Below are 20,922 nucleotides of genomic sequence, written 5' to 3' on the forward strand. Positions count from 1 at the left end.
CAGCCTGGATATAAAAGGCATATTCAGAATAAAATCATATGCTATTTGCCAGAAGTGAGTCAAGCAAAACAGGGGAAGAAAGGATCACTGTGAACTCCCTTCAGAGTCCACCCAGCCTCATGATCCCAGGACAATGGGACAGTCAAAGAGCCAGCTTTCCTTCGAGAAGTTTCCTGGTATGATTTGACATCCCTTTGGGGTTGGCGGATGGGTCACACCAAAGGTCACAGGAAACCCGATGGGTCTGAAACCAGTCAAGTCCTGAATATTCTGGTTGTCATTCGCTAAGGGCTTGGGTGGGGGGGGGGGGTGCTTTCAAAAGGGAATAATTGACAATAAGCATGAAAGGACAACACGAGAGCTCTGGCCAAATGGATCCTGAACAAACATTCCTTAGAAACGCCTGTCAAATATGTATCCTGTTGATTACCCATCGCACTTTGGAGATATACTGAAAGGCTGTGCTGTTGTGCCTTTGTAGACTTGTGTATGCATTTCATGCTTCTCTTGATACCCTAGTAAGCTACAAATCCCATAATCTCATAGCACTGAAGCATGGTATCAAACCACATTCATTCTGCAGTGGAGATGCATCCTAAAATTCCTATAAGTCTGATGTGTTATCGAAGGCTTTTGTGGCTGGAATCACTGGGTTGCTGTGAGTCTATATGGCCATGTTCCAGGAGCATTCTCTCCTGACGTTTCTTCCACATCTATGGCAGCCAACCTCAGAGGTTGTGAGGTCTGTTGGAAACGGTTGCACTTCAGGACAGAAAATGCCCTCTGACAGTAAACACCACACCGTTGATTGGAAAACAATCATTTTATTGATGATAATTAAAAAGCAACAAGTAAAAAGCACTTAAAAGAAATAGGTAAATCCAATTAGGTAATAATTATAAGCAGGAGCAAAAATAGTCCAGGGTAAAGTTCAGCAAAGTCCATAAAAACGAAGTCCACACTTCTTTAATATAATTCAGGAAAAACAGGAAATATTAATCCAAGGCATGAGTAGGCATTCATACATTCCAAGAGTCCAAACCATGAACAAGAAATACTTTGACAAGAATCTTCCAAGCAAAGCTTCCATGAAACAAAGGACGAGAACTACACTTGATTCCAACGATGCTTCATCTGACTATATTACCCATACATGGAACTTTTATCCCTTTGTTAAGCTATTCCATGCATCCAGGAATTGATTTTGTTTTACTTGAGATCCCCTTATCTTTTTCTGTCGAAGCCTAGCAGACCGCCGAAAGCACTGTTAGGTCTGCCTGTTTTGACTAATCTCCTGCCTCCTATCTATTTGCTCATTAAGTTTGCAGCTGGGCCAGGTGCCCAGTGGTTTTCAAGCCCCAAATCCTGGGAATCCTATCTATTGCACTCCCTTCAGGGACATTCTCATGGGAAACTACACTTTGCACAGGGGTCTCCTGGTCCTTCACCACTTGACACCTGGAGAAAATAATAAGCAAGATAATGAGCACACAGATAGACGGCTGGAGTTTAGCCAAAATAGACAGCTTAGCCAAGCTTAGCCTTTCCTCTGGGCGAGGAGCGATAGGCGAGGAAAGTGAAACCAGTTTCTGAGTGTTGGGATATAAAGTACTCACCAAGAGAAAAACTTGTTAGATGAAGCATCGTTTTAGAATCCTGTTAAGTCCTGGTTCTTGTTCTATGAAAGCTTTGCTTGGAAGATTCATGTTAAAGATGTTGGTTCATGGTTTGATTCCTTGTCTCTTCCTTGTTTGGATTTGCTTTTGAACTTTGCTGAACCCTGCCTTGGAATACTTTGTTCTTGCTTATCTTTCTGCCTTATTTGGATTTATCTGCTTCCTTAAAGCATATGTTTTTACCTTACTGTTTTTTTACTTAACTTTAATAAAAGAGGATTGTTTTTCTACTCAACATGTGGTGTTTTTAAAGTCAGAGGGTTATTTCTATCCTGGAGTGCAACAATAACTTTCTAAGAACTAGAGAGATACTCAAAAAGATGCTGAGCAAGCGAGAGTCCAAAAGAGGCAGGCTAAAACCCGGTACCTCAATCAGTGGCTGATAATGGATGAGAAACTCCCTCCTGGGCACACAGAAGACTGAGTGAGCTGGAAGGCACTGAACAGGCTGTGTTTTGGGACCATAAGGTGCGGAGCCAACTTTAAGAAATGGGGAAACAGAGTGGAGTCCATGACATGTGAGTGTGGAGAAGAGCAAACCACAGACCACTTACTACAATGCAGTCTGAGCCCTGCCACATGCACAATGGAGGACCCTTCTTACAGTGACACTAGTGGTACTCAAAGTGGCCAGCTTCTGGTCAAAGGACATTTAGTATAATGCCTGGAACGATTCCATCAGAGCTGCCTCCGAAAAATCCTGCAAATCTCTTGGGAAGACAAGCGAACAAATATCAGCATGCTGGAAGAAGCAAAGACCACCAGCATTGAAGTGATGGTCCTCCACCATGAACTCCGCTAGACTGGCCATGTTGTCCAGATGCTCGACCACCGTCTCCCAAAGCAGTTGCTCTACTCCAGACTCAAGAATGGAAAACGGAATGTTGGTGGACAAGAAAAGAGATTTAAAGATGGGTTCAAAGTCAACCTTAAAAACTCTGGCATAGACACTGAGAACTGGGAAGCCCTGGCCCTTGAGTACTCTAGTTGGAGGTCAGCTGTGACCAGCAGTGCTGCAGAATTTGAAGAGGCATGAACGGAGGGCGAAAGAGAAAAACGTGCCAAGAGGAAGCCGTGTCAAGCCAACCCCAACCGGGACCGCCTTCCATCTGGAAACCAATGCCCTCGCTGTGGATGCAGATCAAGAATAGGGCTCCACAGTCACCTACGGACCAACTGCCAGGATACTACACTTGGAGGACCATCATCCTCGGACTACGAGGGATCACCTAAGTAAGTATTTATTTATTTATTTACTTCATTTGTATACCGCTCTCTCTCAGCCCGTAGGCGACTCAGAGCGGTTTACAACCAATCAGTATACAAAGTGCACAACATCAGCATTTAAAACAGTAACCAAAGCAACTAAATCAATATAAAAATACATTAATACATCAATATAACATCAATACATCTATATAACTAATCCATCACGTCTCATCTCAAAGTCATAATCCGATTTCCTTGTCCGTTATTCCATGTTCCATGATCACTCAATTAATTGCACTGCTTAATTAAACGCCTGTTCAAAGAGCCAGGTCTTCACTCTTCTCCTGAACGCCAGCAGGGAGGGGGCCAATCTAATATCTGCGGGAAGGGCGTTCCACAGCCGAGGGGCCACCATTGAGAAGGCCCTGTCTCTCATCCTCGCCAGCCGTGCTTGTGAGGCTGGCGGGATCAAGAGCAGGTCCTCCCCGGACGATCTTAATGTCCTAACTTAATGTCCTAAGTAAGTAAGTAAAATGCCAAGTTTTTAACTTTGTTTGTGGTTTTTCTATACATTATCAATTCGCTTCTGACATGATAAATAAAAAATATATTGGAAAGGATGTCCCATTGACGAGAAAGGGTCAAGCTTGTTTTCTACTGCTCCTGAGATAAGGATGCAATGAAGCAATGGATTCAAACTCCAGGGAAAGGGATTCCGCCTAAACATGAGGGAAATCACCCTTCCTAAACCCAAGATTGCATAGGATGGGAACCATAGCAATGAAAGTGGAATCATAACACTATAATCCCCTAGTTTAAATGGCCTCTGCATGAATATTTTAGCGATGATCCTCAAAGCAGACTTTCCTTCTTCTAAAAGAGTCCCTGACATTTGCAGGTTTGTCAACAATTCATTCTGAAATTATGGGAATGTCCTTGCAAATAACTTCCCCCGAATCAGCAAGAAAGCGAACCAGTGGCAGGGTTCACAATGAGACCGATGTTTCCCCATCTCCTTATTATGGGCCACTTTCATGTGTTTCTAGCCCCATCTGCTTCTCATGTGATTGCAGCATAATTGGGGAATATTTTTAAAAATAAGAAGACAAGCCCTCCGGGTTTCTCTTTGCCTCGTCTTTGTGGCATGAGGAGTGCTAAACTTAGCCCCTTTGATGCATTCCTGACAAAACAAAGCCGCTCCGTTTTCGTCCCATGAATTGCGTAGCAATGCTGAGCACTTTGTGGTATAGAAGTTCAATGAGCTTCATTCGTTACTCTCTGTACCCTCCATTGAAGCAATGGTGGACGGTGGCTTCATGGCAGCAGGGCAGTGAATCCGCTCCTGCTTTTAGTCCGAACTGTGAAAGAGCTTCCCAATTTGCAGAACTTATTTTGGAGATACAACCTTGGAGCACCAGTTGCCAAATGGCACCCATGAAGACTCATCGGTTCTCCTTTAGCTCCATGGCTTTGTTCTGTGGATTCCTGGGTAGTGTAGTTTCTCTAAGTCAGCGTTTCTCAACCTGGGAGGGGGGGGGGGGAAGGGTTGGGACCCCTGAGGGGGTCACGAAGGAGTGTCAAAGAGGTTGCCAAAGACGATCAGAAAACACAGTATTTTCTGTTGGTTGTGAGGGTTCTGTATGGGAAGTTTTTTCTGTTGGTTGTATTTTCTGTTGGTTGTGAGGGTTCTGTATGGGAAGTTTGGCACAATTCTATCATTGGTGAGGTTCAGAATGCTCTTTGATTGTAGGTGAACTATAAATCCCAGGAACTACAACTCCAAAATGTCAAGACCAATTCCACTCAAAACCCACCAGTGTTCAAATTTGGGCATATTGTGTATGTATGCCAAGTTTGCTCCAGATCCATCATTGTTTGTGCTCGTGTTTTCTGGATGTAGGTGAACTGCAACTCCTATAAATCACTTCAAAAACTTTGGGTAGATTAAGTTAGTCATGGGGTTCTGTGTTCCAAGTTTAAGTTCTGGGTTCATCATTGGTGGAGTTCAGAGTGCTTTTTAGATTGCAGGTGAACTATACATCCCAGAACCTACAACTCCACTGTTAAGGTCTATTTCCCCCTAAACTCCACCAGTGTTCACATTTGGGCATATTGAGTACTCATGACAAGTTTGGTCCAGACCCATAATTGTTGGAGTCCACAGTGCTCTCTGGGTGTAGGTGAACGACAACTCCCAAACTCAAGGTCAATGCCCACCAAACCTTTTCAGTATTTGCTGTTGGTCATGGGAGTTCCATGTGCCAAGATTGATTCAATTCCATCATTGGTGGTGTTCAGAATGCTCTTTGATTGTAGGTGAACTATAAATCCCAGCAACTACAACTCCCAAATGACAAAATCAGTAAGCCCCTACCCCCCACTCCAACAGGATTCAAATTTGGGTGTAGCAGGTATTTGTGCGAAATTTGGTTGAATGAATGAAAATACATCTTGCAAATCAGAATTTACATTACGATTCATAACAGTAACAAAGTTACAGTTATGAAATAGCAATGAAAATAATTTTATGGTTGGGGGTCACCACAACATTAGGAACTGTATGGGGTTGTGGCATTAGGAAGGCTGAGGATCACTGTTGTAAGTGAAGGTAAAGGTTTCCCCTGACATTATTTGTATTTGTCGTGTCAGAGCAACCAGTCCATTATATTACATTTCTAACAGAACAAAGCAAACAAATAGAAAAATACAAAACTTGTGAGTTTGGTAGTTGGTTAAATGTCCTTTGACCAGTATCTGGCCACTTGGAGTGCTTCTGGTGTTGCTGCAAGAAGGTCCTCCCTTGTGCATGTGGCAGGGCTCAGGTTGCATTGCAGCAGGTGGTCAGTGGTTTGCTCCTCTCCGCACTCGCATGTCGAGGATTCCACTTTGCAGCCCCATTTCTTGAGGTTGGCTCTGCATCTCGTGGTGCCAGAGCGCAGTCTGTTCAGCGCCTTCCAAGTCGCCCAGTCTTCTGTGTGCCCAGAGGGGAGTCCCTCACTTGGTATCAGCCATTGGTTGAGGTGCTGGGCCTGAGCCTGCCACCCTTGGACTCTCGCCTGCTGAGGTGTTCCAGCGAGTGTCTCTGTAGATCTTAGGAAACTATGTCTAGATTTAAGTCGTTGACGTACTGGCTGATACCCAAACAGGGGATGAGCTGGAGATGTCTCTGCCTTGGTCCTTTCACTATTGGCTGCCACTTCCCGGCGGATGTCAGGTGGTGCAATACCGGCTAAGCAGTGTAATTTCTCCAGTGGTGTAGGGCGCAGACACCCCGTGATAATAACCCCTGACATTAAGTCTATCGTGTCCAACTCTGGGGGTTGGTGCTCATCTCCAATTCTAAGCCGAAGATTTGGTGTTGTCTATAGACGCCTCCAAGGTCATGTGGCCAGCATGACTGCATAGAGTGCCGTTTCCTTCCCGCAGAATAGGTACCTATTGATCTTGTCACATTTGCATGTTTTCAAACTGTTAGGTTGGCAGAAGCTGGACCTAACAGTGGGAACTCACCCCGCTCTCCAGATTCAAACTGCCAACTTTTCGGTCAGCAAGTTCAGCAGCTCAGTGGTTTAACCTGATGCACCACCAGGGGGCCCTTTCTATGTTTCTATAGGTGTTTAGAATTGCCCACTTTGAAGTTCTAGTGCAGGGGTCCTCAAACTAAGGCCCGGGGGCCGGATACGGCCCTCCAAGGTCATTTATCTGGCCCTGGCTCAGGGTTAACCTAAGTCTGAAACTACTTGAAAGGGCACAACAACAACAACAACAACAACAATCCTATCTCATCAGCCAACAGCAGGCCCACACTTCCCATTGAAATACTAATAAGTTTATATTTGTTAAAATTGTTCTTCATTTTAATTATTGTATTGTTTTTAAGTGGTTTTTTGCACTAGAAATAAGATATTACAGTGTGCGTAGGAATTCATTCATCTTTTTTTTTTCTTTCAAATTATAATCCGGCGCTCCAACAGTTTTTGAGGGACTGTGACCTGGCCCTCTGTTCAAAAAGTTTGAGGATCCCTGTTCTAGTGCCTCACCAAACTACAAATCCCAGGGTACTGTGGGAGGCAGCCGTATGTATATGTGAATTGTGGAAGACTTTTTTGGGTGGTGTATATCTACAGCATGAGTGCCATTTGGTACCATTTCAATTGCCATGGCTCAATAATGGGCTATGTAGTTTGATGAGGCACCAACATTCTTTGGCATAAAGACCTTTGGTTTTGGTTGTAAACCAACAACTCCCAGGATTGCATTGAGCCAAGTGGTGTCAAACTGCATTCATTCCACAATGGAGATGCACCCCTTTGTTTGCTTTGCATCATTCATCTCAACATGGGCAGGGGTTGTTTTTTGCAGGAAGGGGAAGGAAATATCCCTGGGTCCCAGCCAGGTTTCTGAGCCTCGGGGTTTTCCCCGCTTGCGCTCTGCCCAGGAAGAGGAAGGCTTGTTTACCGCAGATGCATTTACAGCTCTGAGGATAAAAGTGTTTTGGAACCTTGTGATTCTCACTTGAGAGAGCAACACACAGCATTCTCATTAGCCCAGGGAGGCCTCTTGATCTGGCGCACAAACATCTCCCACACAGGTCATTTTTTTCAATGAAGGCTTGAACAACACCACTTTTGAAGCAGATGAGGGAAGGCCCAGAGGCTATGTGGCCATGCCTGCTAATTATAGATGCGCAAGAAATATGCATACATATATATTGTCGGATGTACTGAGGATGCTTGCTATAGATGCAGGTTTTGGTCGTGTCAGGAGCGACTTGAGAAACTGCAAGTCGTTTCTGGTGTGAGAGAATTGGCCGTCTGCAAGGACATTGCCCTGGGGACACCAGAATGTTTTGATCTTTTACCATCCTTGTGGGAGGCTTCTCTCATGTCCCCACATGAGGAGCTGGAGCTGACAGAGGGGGCTCATCCGCTCCCTCCCTGGATTCAAAACAGCGACCTGTGGGTCTTCAGTCCTGCCGGCACAGGGGTTTAACCCTCTGCGCCATCGGGGGCTCCTATAGATGCAGGTGAAATGTCAGGAGAGAATGCTTCTAATCTAGAACATGGCCATATAGCCCAAAAACCTACAACAACCCAGTGATTCCAGCCATGAAAGCCTTGGAGAATACAATGAATAATTAATCCCCGACCTTTACCAAACCCTACATAAAATATCCTCAGTAGCACTTTATTCTATCCCCTAGTGCATTAAACCCCATTGTTTTTGTCCCATCTGATCCTCCTTTCAGATACATTACATTGCTTTCTCACCCATCACAGATCCATCACAGTGCTCTCTAGATGTAGGTGAACTACAACTCCAAGACTCAAGGTCAATGCCCACCAAACCCTTCCAGTATTTTCTGTTGGTCATGAGAATTCTGTGTGCTGAATTGGGTTAAATTCCATCATTGGTGGAGTCCAAAATGCTCTTTGATTGTAGGTGAACTATAAATCCCAGCAACTACAACTCCCAAATGACAAAATCAATCTTCCTCCAAACCCTCCAGTATTCAAACTTGTGCCAAATTTGATCCAGGGAATGAAAATGCATCCTGCATATCAGATAATAACATTACAATTCATAACAGTGGCAAAATTGAATCCGTTTCGGGGTGAGAAGGGCTGCATATAAATGTCGTAAATAAATAAATATTTATTTCTGTATTTTAAATAAATAAATAAATAAATAAAATTAGAGTTATGCATTAGAAACAAAAATAATGTTATGGTTGGGGGTCACCACAACATGAGGAACTGTATTAAGGGATCGTGGCATTAGGACGGTTGAGAACCACTGGCAGGCATGTAGCCGGGGGGGGGGGGGGGGCCTCGGGGGGCTTCTGCCCCCCCCCCCCCCGAAATTCTCATGGTGGTTCGCGAAAAGGCCTTAATGGTGCATTATTTAAACTGTTATGTTTATTCATATCATGATCTGATAACCATACTCAATATATCCCATATGCATGGGGGTATTGGGGTAATGATACAAAAGGTTTGCTAGGCTAGACCCTCTTTCACTCAGACTCAGCCAGCCCCCCCCCCGAAACTCAGCCCCCCCGAAACCCCCCTGAAAAAAATTCAGCCCCCCCCCCCCCCCCCCGAAATGAAATCCTGGCTACGGGCCTGACCACTGGTGTAGACGCTGGGCGGCATTCAGTGTCAATTTGCCACAAAGCCCTTCATATATTGCCATTCTGCATCTGGCCTTAGATTCTCGAACCTGTACCAAGTCGAAACATGAGCTCCCATTCTAAATCTTGCCTTTGCATCTGGCTTCCTAACTGAGAAATGAGTGAGCCTTTCAAGGCCGTGGTATCGAAGGAGTTAAAAGAAAATAACCCAGAGGCTTGTAGAAACTTTGCAAGTAGTCTATTGGCAGCCTTCTCCTTCTCTCCCTCCTAAAGAAGCAGAAGCAGCATCCAGTTTGGAGAGCCATCTCTCTCTCTCTCTTTCCTCCAAGTCCAGTCTGCCTGCCTGCAACAGAAGAGAGAGGAGCAAAGGCATCTCTTGGTCCTCCTTTGGAGATGGACAGATTGGTCTTTGGGCCTGAAGAAGAGGATTTGCACCCAGAGCCTGGGTTAAATAGGATTGCCTAGGAAAGGAAGCAAAGGGTCTCAACAGTGCCCGAAAAGTCTCCATCTCCATAAGCTGAACTGTCATTGGGCTCCTCCAGAGAATCCGAAATTTGGGGGAGATGCTTTTAGAGAGCGAAGCACAACATCTCCATCCCTCCCGCCGTCTCACTGCAGGTACCTTCCTGAGCCTTGCTCCCCAGGCGCTGCATTTTCTCTGAAAGGTAATGGTTTGTGCATCTCGAAATCCGCTTGTTTGCTTCTCAGGCTGCGCAGGCAAATCGTGGGGTGCTTTTTGTGTGTGTCAATAATCAGAAAGGAGACCATCTGTCGCTGGGAGAAGGGAAACTAATATTCCTAGCAGATTTTATTTTCTCAAAGCAGGCATTAAGGTGTCTGTTTTCGGAGTGGGTGGGCGGGTGTTTTTAAAGGGAAGAGATACCAAATGCTAGGAACCTAGCTGTGGATTGAAACCTATGTGCCTTTGGCTTGAAATCCTGTCTATTTTGCAACTTCTGATTATTAAGTCGGAGGGTTTCGCTCCAGATTGATTTAACTTTGTGACGGATGCCACATCTCTCATGCGTCTTGCAAGAAAGCCTCCTGTTTCAGAGAGGATGAAAACTTCGAAAAGAAGTTGGTGACAAAGTTGGCTTTGTCGTTGAGCAAAGTGAAGCGGCTGCCTCAAGTAGCACTTATTATTGCTGTCATTTTTGATTGAGATTCACAGATTGATCGGCACAGGAAATCTAGGTTTTTCCTAGGTTGTTGGGCTTTTTTTCGGGCTATAAGGCCATGGTCTAGAGCCATGATGGCGAACCTATGACACGTGTGTCAGCACTGACACGCGTAGCCATTTTCGATGACACACAGCCGCATGCGGCCGCATACAGAGAAGAAGGACATTTCATCCTTGGCTCCTACACCAGCATTTTTCTATAATGCCAAGATATATGGCATTATAGAAAAAGCAGGTAAGTTAAATAATTAGTTTTTGGTTTATTAAATACAGTTATATATTACAATAATATATTTTTGTTATTAAACTATAAATATCATGAAATTATGGATTTTTTTCTCAGACACCCCACTCGAGTTATGCTCAGTTTTTTGGCGAGTATTGACACACCAAGCTCAAAAGGTTGCCCATCATTGATCTAGAGGCATTCTCTCCTGACGTTTCGCCCGCATCTATGGCAAGCATCCTCAGATGTAGTGAGGTCTGTTGGAACTATGAAAGTGGGTTTATATATCTGTGGAATGACCAGGGTGAGACAAAGGACTCTTGTCTGCTGGAGCTAGAGAAGACCATGGCCATATAGCCCGAAAAAACCTACAACCCAGTGGTTCCGGCCATGAAAGCCTTCGACAATATGTTTTTCCTGTTCCTATGGTTTTCTTATACAGAACAACGAAGGGTGCATCCTCTCTTCCTATTTATGTATTTTAAATAGGTTTTTAATGGTTAGCTGTTTATTTTTAAATAGTGTTTGGTTTAATTCTTCTTTTTAATGTTTATAGGCTTTAGGTTTTATATTATCTATTGCATTGTTTTTAGCACTGTTCACTGCTCTGAATCAACAACTCAAGTTTACTGAACAACTGTTTATTGATGTATAATGGATTGTTTTAATACGCTACTGTTTTAACTATTTTTAACTGTTTTATGTTATTGCATTGAATTTTGCAATTATTAACTGCTTTGAGTCACCTGAGGGCTGAGAAAAGCGGTATACAAATATAGTAAATAAATAAATAATCTCTAGTCCGCAATACTATTACTATTGTTGTTATTATTTTACTCCACTTTGGGACAGTCAAGGCAGACACTTGTTGATGATGCCTGGATGTTTACCTGAGTTGCCTAGCTATAGCAGAGCCTTGTTATGCAACCTTACTGCTCTGGGAGCCCAATTCTCCCTCTCTGTTTGCAATATATTTGCTAGGTCCATTAGGTGGAGACCATCTGAAAGCTGGAAGGTTGCTCTTGGTCCCAGTCTTGGCTCTATGATGAAACTATTAGGAGTTCCTGATGGTGCAATGGGTAAAACCCTTGTGCTGCAGGACTACTCACAACCTTTGAGGATGCTTGCCATAGATGCAGGCGAAACGTCAGGAGAAATGCCTCTAGAACATGGCCATATAGCCCGAAAAAACCTACAACAACCCAGTGATTCCAGCCATGAAAGCCTTCAACAATACAAAAGGTCAGCAGTTTGAATCTGGGGAGTGGGGTCAGCTCCCGGCTGTCAGCTCCAGCTTCTCATGCAAGGACATGAGAGAAGCCTCCCACAGGATGGTAAAACATCTAGACATCCCCTGGGCAATGTCTTTGCAGACAGCCAATTCTCTCACACCAGGAGCGACTTGCAGTTTCGCAAGTTGCTCCTGACACCAAAATAATAATAATAATAATAATAATAATAATAATAATAATAAAAACAACTCTGGCCTACTTCGCAGAGTTGTTGTGATGATAAAGGAAACCAGTGTATATGTTCCAGTTCTGGGAGGGGGGAGGTTTTATAGATATAGATATTGATATAGATATAGATAGATATAATCCCTCTTTTTAAAAAAAGAATAACAAGTGCCCGTCAGAGTTTCTGGAAGTTTTAGTAACTTTTCCAGGCTTGGAATGGAAGCGCCTGAATGTAAGAATTGTATGTAATGTTCATCTTCCATTCCTGCCTTCCTACTTATATTAAATCGTAAGTGTTGCTGTGAGTTCTGTTTTAAGGGCAGCAAGGTAAAAATACTTTTAAAAGTATGGGATTGAAGTTTCAAACAAGGCATTGCAGATATGGATAAGCAGACACAGCAGTTTGTTTAATTTCAAGGCAGGGCTCAGCCACTGATGGGATCAGGGAACTGGACTCCTTCTATTGATTCTATCCTTGCATTTCTTCATTTTTTATATACTTTAATATTCATGTACATCAATAGATTAAAAAGGACTTGGTGCTACAACCTGCCTTCAAGTTGACTCCTTATTATTAATAAGATTATTAAAATTTATTCTCTGCTTTCTTCTTTTCAATGAGATTCAAAGTGGCTACATTTTCCTGGACAGATGTGTTCAAAAGAGGTTTGCCATTGCCTGTCCAACGTTATCCAGTGGCTTTCCTTTACTGTAATGGTTCCTAACATTTGGTCTTCCAGGTATTTTGGACTTCAGCACCCATAATTCCTAACAGCTGGTAAAATGGCTGGGATTTCTGGGAGTTGAAGTCCAAAACAACTGAAGGACCAAAGGTTGGGAACCAGAATTCAGATACTGGCATCCTAGAATCCTAGAGCACATCTACACTGTAGAATTAATGCAGTTTGACCCCACGGGAAATGATATGGAGTTACAGTTTGGCGAGGCACCAAAACTATTGGCAGAGAGGTGAAAGATTTTGGAAAACTAACATCTCACTGATTCTATAGCATTGGCCCATGGTAGTTAAGTGCTATCAAACTGCATTAATTCTACAACATATAGAAATGTGCCCAATTCTCAGCTTTAAAGGAGCTCTCCAATATTCCTAACTCTATCCGTAACATAAATTAAGCCCCTTGGATGAAGTTCAGACTGAAACCCAGAGTGGGTTTATCACCCACACACCCTGACCATCCTGTATATGAAATCCACTAAGCATCATTATGGAACTGTTACATGCAGCTTTCAATAGACAAATAATAATAATAATAATAATAATAATAATAATAATAATAATCTTTATTTATGCCCCACTACCATCTCCCCAAGGGACTCGGTGCAGCTTACATGAGGCCAAGCCCACAGTACATCAATAAACAACAGCAAATACCAAAAAATCAATACAAGACAATTAATATAAATCACATAACCAAAAATAAACAATAACAATAACAGCAGCACACAAGCATTTAAAAAACCTATGGCCGAGCCAAATGAATAATTTAAAATTTAAAAAATAATGCTGGGCATGAACAAGGTAGAATATAACTGGGATAGGGTTTTTCAAAGAGAAATAAGGGAACGCAGTTAGTCCTAAATCAATGGTAAAGTGCATTTTGAGGGCATATTGCTGAGAGTTTTCCTTATTTTGGGAAGGCACACTGGAACAACCACGTTTTCAGGCTCCTCCTAAAGACTGCCAGAGTTGGGACATGTCTGATATCCTTGGGAAGTGAGTTCCAGAGTCGGGGGGCCAACACTGAGTAGGCCCTCTCCCTCGTCCCCACCAATCATGCCTGCGAAGGAGGTGGGAGCGCAAGCAGGGCCTCACCAGATGATCAGAGAGATCATGTGGGTTCGTACACAGAAATGCAGTCACGTATTACGTAGCTTTGCCTTATAACATCATTTACTATCACTGATTGTCCTTTTTCTCTTCTGTTTTAGAAAGAACACGTGTTCCGATTCTGCTGAAAATTGGGTCAATTGAATGTGGGAAGTGAGAAGGCCTGAACTTTCCATATGTTTCTAAACCAGTTCTTTATGATAAAGATAGCAGAGCATTTCCAAAATTAACAAAAACCAGATCTTGCCTCCATAAGGCGGTTGGCAGGAAACTCACTTCCCACCTTGGATGTATTTTTGTTTCCAGAGGAGGAGCGAAATATATGTTTTTCCAGCCAGGACAGATTGCAGGTAAATAAAGGTAGAAATAACATAAAATCAAGAGGAATCGGTTGCGGTAAAGCTGTGCAATGGAAATTTCCAATGAGGAGTACTTTCCAATGTAAGGAGAGGACTTCAGCATCTTGTAGGAACCATCCAAGACGTACCAGAGAACTCCCAAGTCCACAGAGACCATGGACAAGACCTGAATAAGCAATGACTGAAGCCTACTTCCGAATCCGTGGAAATCTGAGTGGCCGTGCCCACCCACCCCCCACCCTGACCACGGAAGTGACCTCCGCAGATAAATACTCCAACCTGTACATGTATGTTGGGTTGTTCCTGACCCTCTTGGCTATCCTGCTCATCCTCCTCTTCACTATGCTGCTGAGGCTGAAGCATGTCATTTCCCCCATTGCCACATCTCCCGAGAGCACCGAAAACATCCCACAGTTCACGGATGTCGAAATGGATGGTCGGATCCCAACTCCTTAGGGACCAGGCACAAGTGGCCACCAAGGAGACATCTATGAGGGGAAGCTTAATTCAGAAGAACATGGAAATGAAGGAGATCTCTAGGTCCGTGGGAATCCCAGTAGGCCTTGAAGGTGACAGACAGCCGGCTGTGTCTCCAGATTCTGCATCCATGATTTCAGCCAACCACATTAAAATAATCATTTTTCCCATTTTATATAACACCCTTGTATAATAATGGGACTTGAGCACCAATGGATTATTCAGGGCAGATCTTCAAATCAAACCCAAGCAAATACCAAGGACACACAGTATATGATTTGCCTTCAGAATGTAACCACACATCCCACAAGTTTAACCTGCTATTAGGAACTCCAACTAAGATGTGCTGTGGGTTTGGTTTCAACACAACATTTGACCCATGGATATATGATCTTACTGTATATTGTCAGTGCTTTGAGATCTTGCACCATTCTCCAAAATTGTTCAAGGCATCTGTTTGCTTTATTTCAAAAGTATTGCAGAAGATCTACAGAAGTAAAATGGAGGGTTCCTTGAAGACTTTCTAGTAGTGAATAAAAGCAGGTGGACCACCAGTCAAGACATTGCAGTTGAACATTGGAGTCCAAGGAAGCTACACAAGCATTAAACACTGGATGATGTGATACAACTTAAAACATTTCCCCAATAACTCCTTTTCAATACAGGATATGGAAACTGAAGGACAGATTGTGTAATTTTAGAACTCATGGATGGATCCCAAGAGAATCCATACTCATCCACAAACATAGGGTAGCACATGCCACAAGAAGTTCTATGGACTTGTTTTCCAACAGATTTGCAAAAATCCAACTTGCCAGAAAGACAGAAATATACATTCCAGTCTAAGACAGCCTTCAAAACATGGGTCTCCCATATCTGGCATGGTTTCCTTGCTCACTTGGATCTCAAGAGCCGGTCCCCATTTGGACAGACTGGCTTTTCCCAATGAAATGGACCTGGGATGCAGGATGGACTTGCATTCATCTGGACGTTGTTCTCCAGACTGACTGTAGTGGATATGGGACTTGTTGGTGGACAATACTGTATTCTAGGTGGGAATTCGACAGATCCATCCGATTAGGATCAGAGCCTGGAAATGTTACTTTGTGGGGACTATGCCTCCCAGAATCATGGGTGTTTGGGGACTTGAAGTTCAAAAATACATGTCCCCAAAAACAGTTTAGATCCAGAATGTGAAGAAAGAGTAGATACGAGTGGAAAAGTTCTACACTTTTTGTGGTGGCCCCCCAAAATGGATGTATCATTTTTCTGGGTTTGAAGGGGCCAATTATAAAAATTGTACAAGGTAATCTCAATCCTTTGCCAAGAAAACCCTATTGATAAGGGTGCCTTAGGGTCTCTGTAGGCTTCCAACAAGGATTCAGGCACACATAAAGTGAGCAGAAAAGCAAACAGTAATATTATACAAATAAGTTTTTGTTTTAAGTTCCACTTTTGTTTACCTGCCAGCATTTTGAAGGGAGAGACTGACACACACATAGCCAAGCAATGGAGAGTGTGGTCAAGGTGGTACAAGTCATCCATAAGGAAGAATGCGTTGAAATTGAATATTGTAAGGTGTGCATAGAACGAAGAGGACAATTCATGTTGTCTCCTCACCTTCATAAACAGCCTCTTGCGATATGCAATAACACAACTTAGTGTGCTTGCAACTTGAACAAATTATTTAGTTCATGCATATGCCACATAGTTAGAGAGAAACATCTATGGATCCAATATTCTTGGTTTCTAAAATGTCTTTCTTCAGCCAACCTAATATGTCCCAGTTCATTGCTGTAGCTTTCAAAGCTTACTGTCTTCATTGGGCAAAGATGGTTTGGAAAAGGATCCCAAATTGGAAACAGGGAAGAATTTAAAAACGATCACAGACCAACAGTCAAAAGTCTTGAATCAAAACAATGGCTGCAGGGTGATGCAGGTTGAGTCAATCTTATCTAGAATGCTTAGGATTTTGGATTTTCCCCCTACAGAATATGGCATACATGTACATAACTAGAGCTCTTGGAAATGGAATCCAAGTTTAAACATGGACGTCACTTAGGCTTCATATACTACTCACACTCAGCCTGAAGGTATACACAATGTTTTTCATACTTTTGTGCATAAACAAAGGGTGCATCTACACTGTAGAACAGTGGTTCTCAACCTTCTTAATGCCACAACCCCTTAATACAATTCCTCATGTTGTGGTGACCCCCAACCATAACATTATTTCTGTTGCTATTTCACAATTATAATTTTGCTACTGTTATGAATTGTAATGTAAATATCTGATATGCTGGATGTATTTTTATTCACTGGATCAAAATTGGCACAAATACCCGATACACCCATATTTGAATAGTGGTAGGGTTGGAGGGGGGATTGATTTTGTCATTTGGGAGTTGCTGGGATTTATAGTTCACCTACAATCAAAGAGCATTCTGTCTCCACCAACAATAGTATTGAACCAAATTTGGCACACAGAACTCCCATGACCAACAGAAAATACTGGAAGGGCATAGTGGGCATTGATCTTGAGTTTTGGAGTTGTAGTTCACCTACATCCAGAGAGCACTGTGGACTCAAACAATGATGGATCTGGACCAAACTTGGCATGAATACTCAATATGCCAAAATGTGAGCACTGGTGGAGTTTGGGGAAAACCTTGACATTTGGGAGTTGTAGTTGCTGGGATTTATAGTTCACCTAAAATCAAAGAGCATTCTGAACCCCAACAACAACAGAATTGGACCAAACTTCCCTCACAGAACCCCATGACCAATAGAAAATACTGGAAGAGCATTAATTTTGAGTTTTGGAATCTGGACCAAACTTGGCACAAATACCCAATAAGCCAAAATGTGAGCACTGGTGGTGTTTGGGGAAAATAGACCTTGACATTTGGGAGTTATAGTTGCTGGGATTTATAGTTCGCACTCACTCAATATTTATAGTTCACAAATACTCAATAAGCCAAAATGTTAGCACTGGTGGAGTTTGGGGAAAATAGACCTTGACATTTGGGAGTTGTAGTTGCTGGAATGTATAGTTCACCTAAAATCAGAGAGCACTCTGAACCCCGCCAACAATAGAATTGGGCCAAACTTCCCACACAGAACCCCATGACCAACAGAAAATACTGTGTTTTCTGATGGTCTTTGGTGACCCCTCTGACACCCCCTCATAACTCCCAGGTTGAGAAGCGCTGCTGTAGAACAAATGCAGTTTGATACCACTTTCACTGCCATTGTTCAATGCTATAGAATCTTGGGAGCTTTTTTTTTTTTTTTTTGGTCGTGTCAGGAGCAACTTGAGAAACTGCAAGTCACTTCTGGTGTGAGAGGATTGGCCGTCTGCAAGGACGTTGCCCAGGGGACGCCCGGATGATTTTGATGTTTTTTGCCATCCTTGTTGGAGGCTTCTTTCATGTCCCCGCATGGAGAGCTGAAGCTGATAGAGGGAGCTCATCCGCCTCTCCCCAGATTCAAACCTGCGACCTGTCGGTCTTCAGTCCTGCCGGCACAGGAGCTGTTGTTTGGTGTGGCATCAGGAATCTTGCAGATGAGTCCCATGATTTCACAGCTTTGAGTGTGGGCGGTTAAAGTGGGGCCAAATTGCATTATTTTTACAGTCTAGATGCACCCAACGTTTGGACAAAGGGTTCATTCTCTTAGTCATTTTGCATTTAGGCATATTTTGGATTGTCGCCTGCTAGATAGGGGATGCTCAGGCTATAATATCAGTTATGTCAAACTATATTTTCTGCTACGCAACAAGCCACTATTGATATCCATAAATAGCAATGGCGGTGTTCAGTATCACCAATCACCATGTTGAAGTGTAGTAGTTCTTGAAGAAATAGTTTTCTTGGAAGGAAAAAAAGTGGGGCAGAGTCACTGTTTCTAGGCCTGGAAGGTGCTCGAAATGAAAACTAATCTCAGCTCAATCTTGCAATTTAGCCTAGAAATAAATCTCCGAAGGGAAATCTTACGGTTCAAGATTGATCTTCCAATTCCCTATTCCCTCCATACCTTGAAAGTGCAAATTCCCCCAACTCAAGGCATGCTAAAATTAGCCGTCATATCTACTCCCTTGGCTATAGCAATAACAAGCACGTATTCATCTAATGTGTTACGAATAGTAGGGTGATTTCTAACATCTACACACGCAAACACAAAAAGAATCCATATTAGGTTTTCTTAGCAAGCATTCACTCTTTTTGCTCAGCAATTGGGGTGCGCTTTGGCTGGACCTACACGCCCAGATAATGCAGTTTGGAACTGTATTACAGGGTCAGTATAGACCAGGCACGGGCAAACTTGGGCCCTCCAGGTGTTTTGGACTTCAACTCCCACAATTCCTAACAGCCTCAGGGTTAAGCAGCCGAAGGGGGAAAAGAAAGAGCCTGAGGCTGTTAGGAATTGTGGGAGTTGAAGTCCAAAACACCTGGAGGGCCCAAATTGGCCCATGCATGATGTAGACCCATAAGCTGCACGATAGGCAATTTTCAGGAATTCCAAATGCTTGCAGGAATGAAGGAGAAAAAAATTGTCATTTTTTGACACATAAAACAAAATGGACAGATTCAGCCAATGAAGGCTTCACTCATATCCTTTGAAAAACTATAGTTTTTTGAACCTTTTCACAATTCAAGGCTTTATCGGAGCAACATTTGCACTTGTTAGCAAAGCAGCATTTCCTATGTAGAAAACAGCATTTCCTTTGCAATAATAATAATAATAATAATAATAATAATAATAATAATAATAATAATGCTGGCTTTCATGGCTGGAATCACTCAGTTCTTGTGGGTTTTTTCGGGCTATATGGCCATGTTCTAGAGGCATTTCTACTGATGTTTCGCCTGCATCTATGGCAAGCATCCTCAGAGGTGAGGACCTCACCTCTGAGGATGCTTGCCATAGATGCAGGCGAAACATCAGGAGAAATGCCTCTAGAACATGGCCATATAGCCCGAAAAAACCCACAAGAACTGAATAATAATGCTGTTTCTTGCACAGAAAACTGCTATAGTTAGGGGCTTACCATGTCAAACCGTGTTGATTCTACTGTGTAGATACAGCCTTGAAGACCAGGCGAATGTCTTTTTAAAATCATAGAATCCTAGAGTTGGAAGAGACCTCGTGGGCCTTCTAGTCCAACCCCATTCTGACAAGAAGCAGGAAAATCGCATTCAAAGCACCCCTGACAGATGGCCATCCAGCCTCTGTTTCAAAGCCTCCAATAAAGGAGCCTCCATGACACTCCAGAGCAGAGAGTTCCAGTGCTGAACGGCTCTCACAGTCAGGAAGTTCTTCCTCATGTCCAGATGGAATCTCCTTTCTTGTAGTTTGAAGCCATTGTTTCGTGTTCTAGTCTCCAAGGAAGCAGAAAACAAGCTTGCTCCCTCCTCCCTGTGACTTCCTCTCACATATTTATACATGGCTATCATATCTCCTCTCAGCCTTCTCTTCTTCAGGCTAAACATGCCCAGCTCTTTAAGCCTCTCCTCATAGGGCTTGTTCTCCAGACCCTTGATCATTTTAGTCGCCCTCCTCTGGACACATTCCAGCTTGTCAACATCTCCTTTCAATTGCAGTGCCCAGAATTGGACACAGTGTGATTCCAGGTGTGGTCTGACCAAGGCAGAATAGAGCATGGGTAGCATGACTTCCCTGGATCTAGACTCCTATTTATGCAGGCCAAAATCCCATTGGCTTTTTAGCTGCCGCATGACATTGTTGGCTCATGTTCACCTTCCTGTTCACGAGGACTCAAAGATGTTTTTCCAACGTTTCTGCCAAAGATGAAAGTTGTTGATCTTTCCTTGGATGCGGCTCCGATATTCACAACGAACGATTCAGCCAAGACCCCCCCAAAAAAGAGAATAAAAGCATCTAGATTAAGCCATCTCGTGTCAAGGGGTTTCTTTCATTTGGTTTTCCATTTGATTTTGCTTTGGGCACATGCAATTATGGGCAAGGGCCATCTATACAAGCTGAGGAGCTTTTAATAATTGGCATTTCAGGTTTGTAGGGCTTCCTGGGGGGATTTGTTCTTTCAGTGGCTTTTGTCCAGTGTGAAAATTCATGCCATAATTACGACAAAGCGACCCCCTAATGGAGTGTAAATTCAGTAATTGGTGCTCATTTGCATCAGATACATCTAAGGCAAGCTTTTGGTGTTCTTTATGATTTTTTTTTCAGTGTCAGGAGCGACTTGAGAAACTATAAGTCACTTCTGGTGTGAGAGAATTGGCCATCTGCAAGGTTGTTGCCCAGGGTACCATCCTGTGGGAGGCTTCTCTCACGTCCCTGCAAGAGAAGCTGGAGCTGACAGATGGGAGTTCACC

At 43.2% G+C, this 20,922-nt stretch overlaps 1 protein-coding gene across 2 annotated transcripts; it reads left to right on the forward strand.

Moving 5' to 3' along the window:
- The first annotated feature begins 9,260 nt into the window (after positions 1-9,260).
- Positions 9,261-17,856, forward strand: SERTM2 (serine rich and transmembrane domain containing 2). Of its 2 annotated transcripts, none has more exons than XM_060756190.2 (2): positions 9,261-9,683; positions 13,832-17,856. In XM_060756190.2, the coding sequence occupies exon 2, from the start codon at positions 14,267-14,269 to the stop codon at positions 14,543-14,545; it is 279 nt and encodes a 92-aa protein (XP_060612173.1). In that variant the 5' UTR covers positions 9,261-9,683; positions 13,832-14,266; the 3' UTR covers positions 14,546-17,856. The 2 variants fall into 2 exon arrangements, with proteins under 2 accessions (XP_060612173.1, XP_060612174.1); XM_060756191.2 differs by having other exon boundaries at positions 9,261-9,636.
- Positions 17,857-20,922: the final 3,066 nt, after the last annotated feature.

The sequence above is a fragment of the Anolis sagrei genome, chromosome 10 (assembly GCF_037176765.1).
Source record: "Anolis sagrei isolate rAnoSag1 chromosome 10, rAnoSag1.mat, whole genome shotgun sequence".
NCBI lineage: Eukaryota > Metazoa > Chordata > Lepidosauria > Squamata > Dactyloidae > Anolis > Anolis sagrei.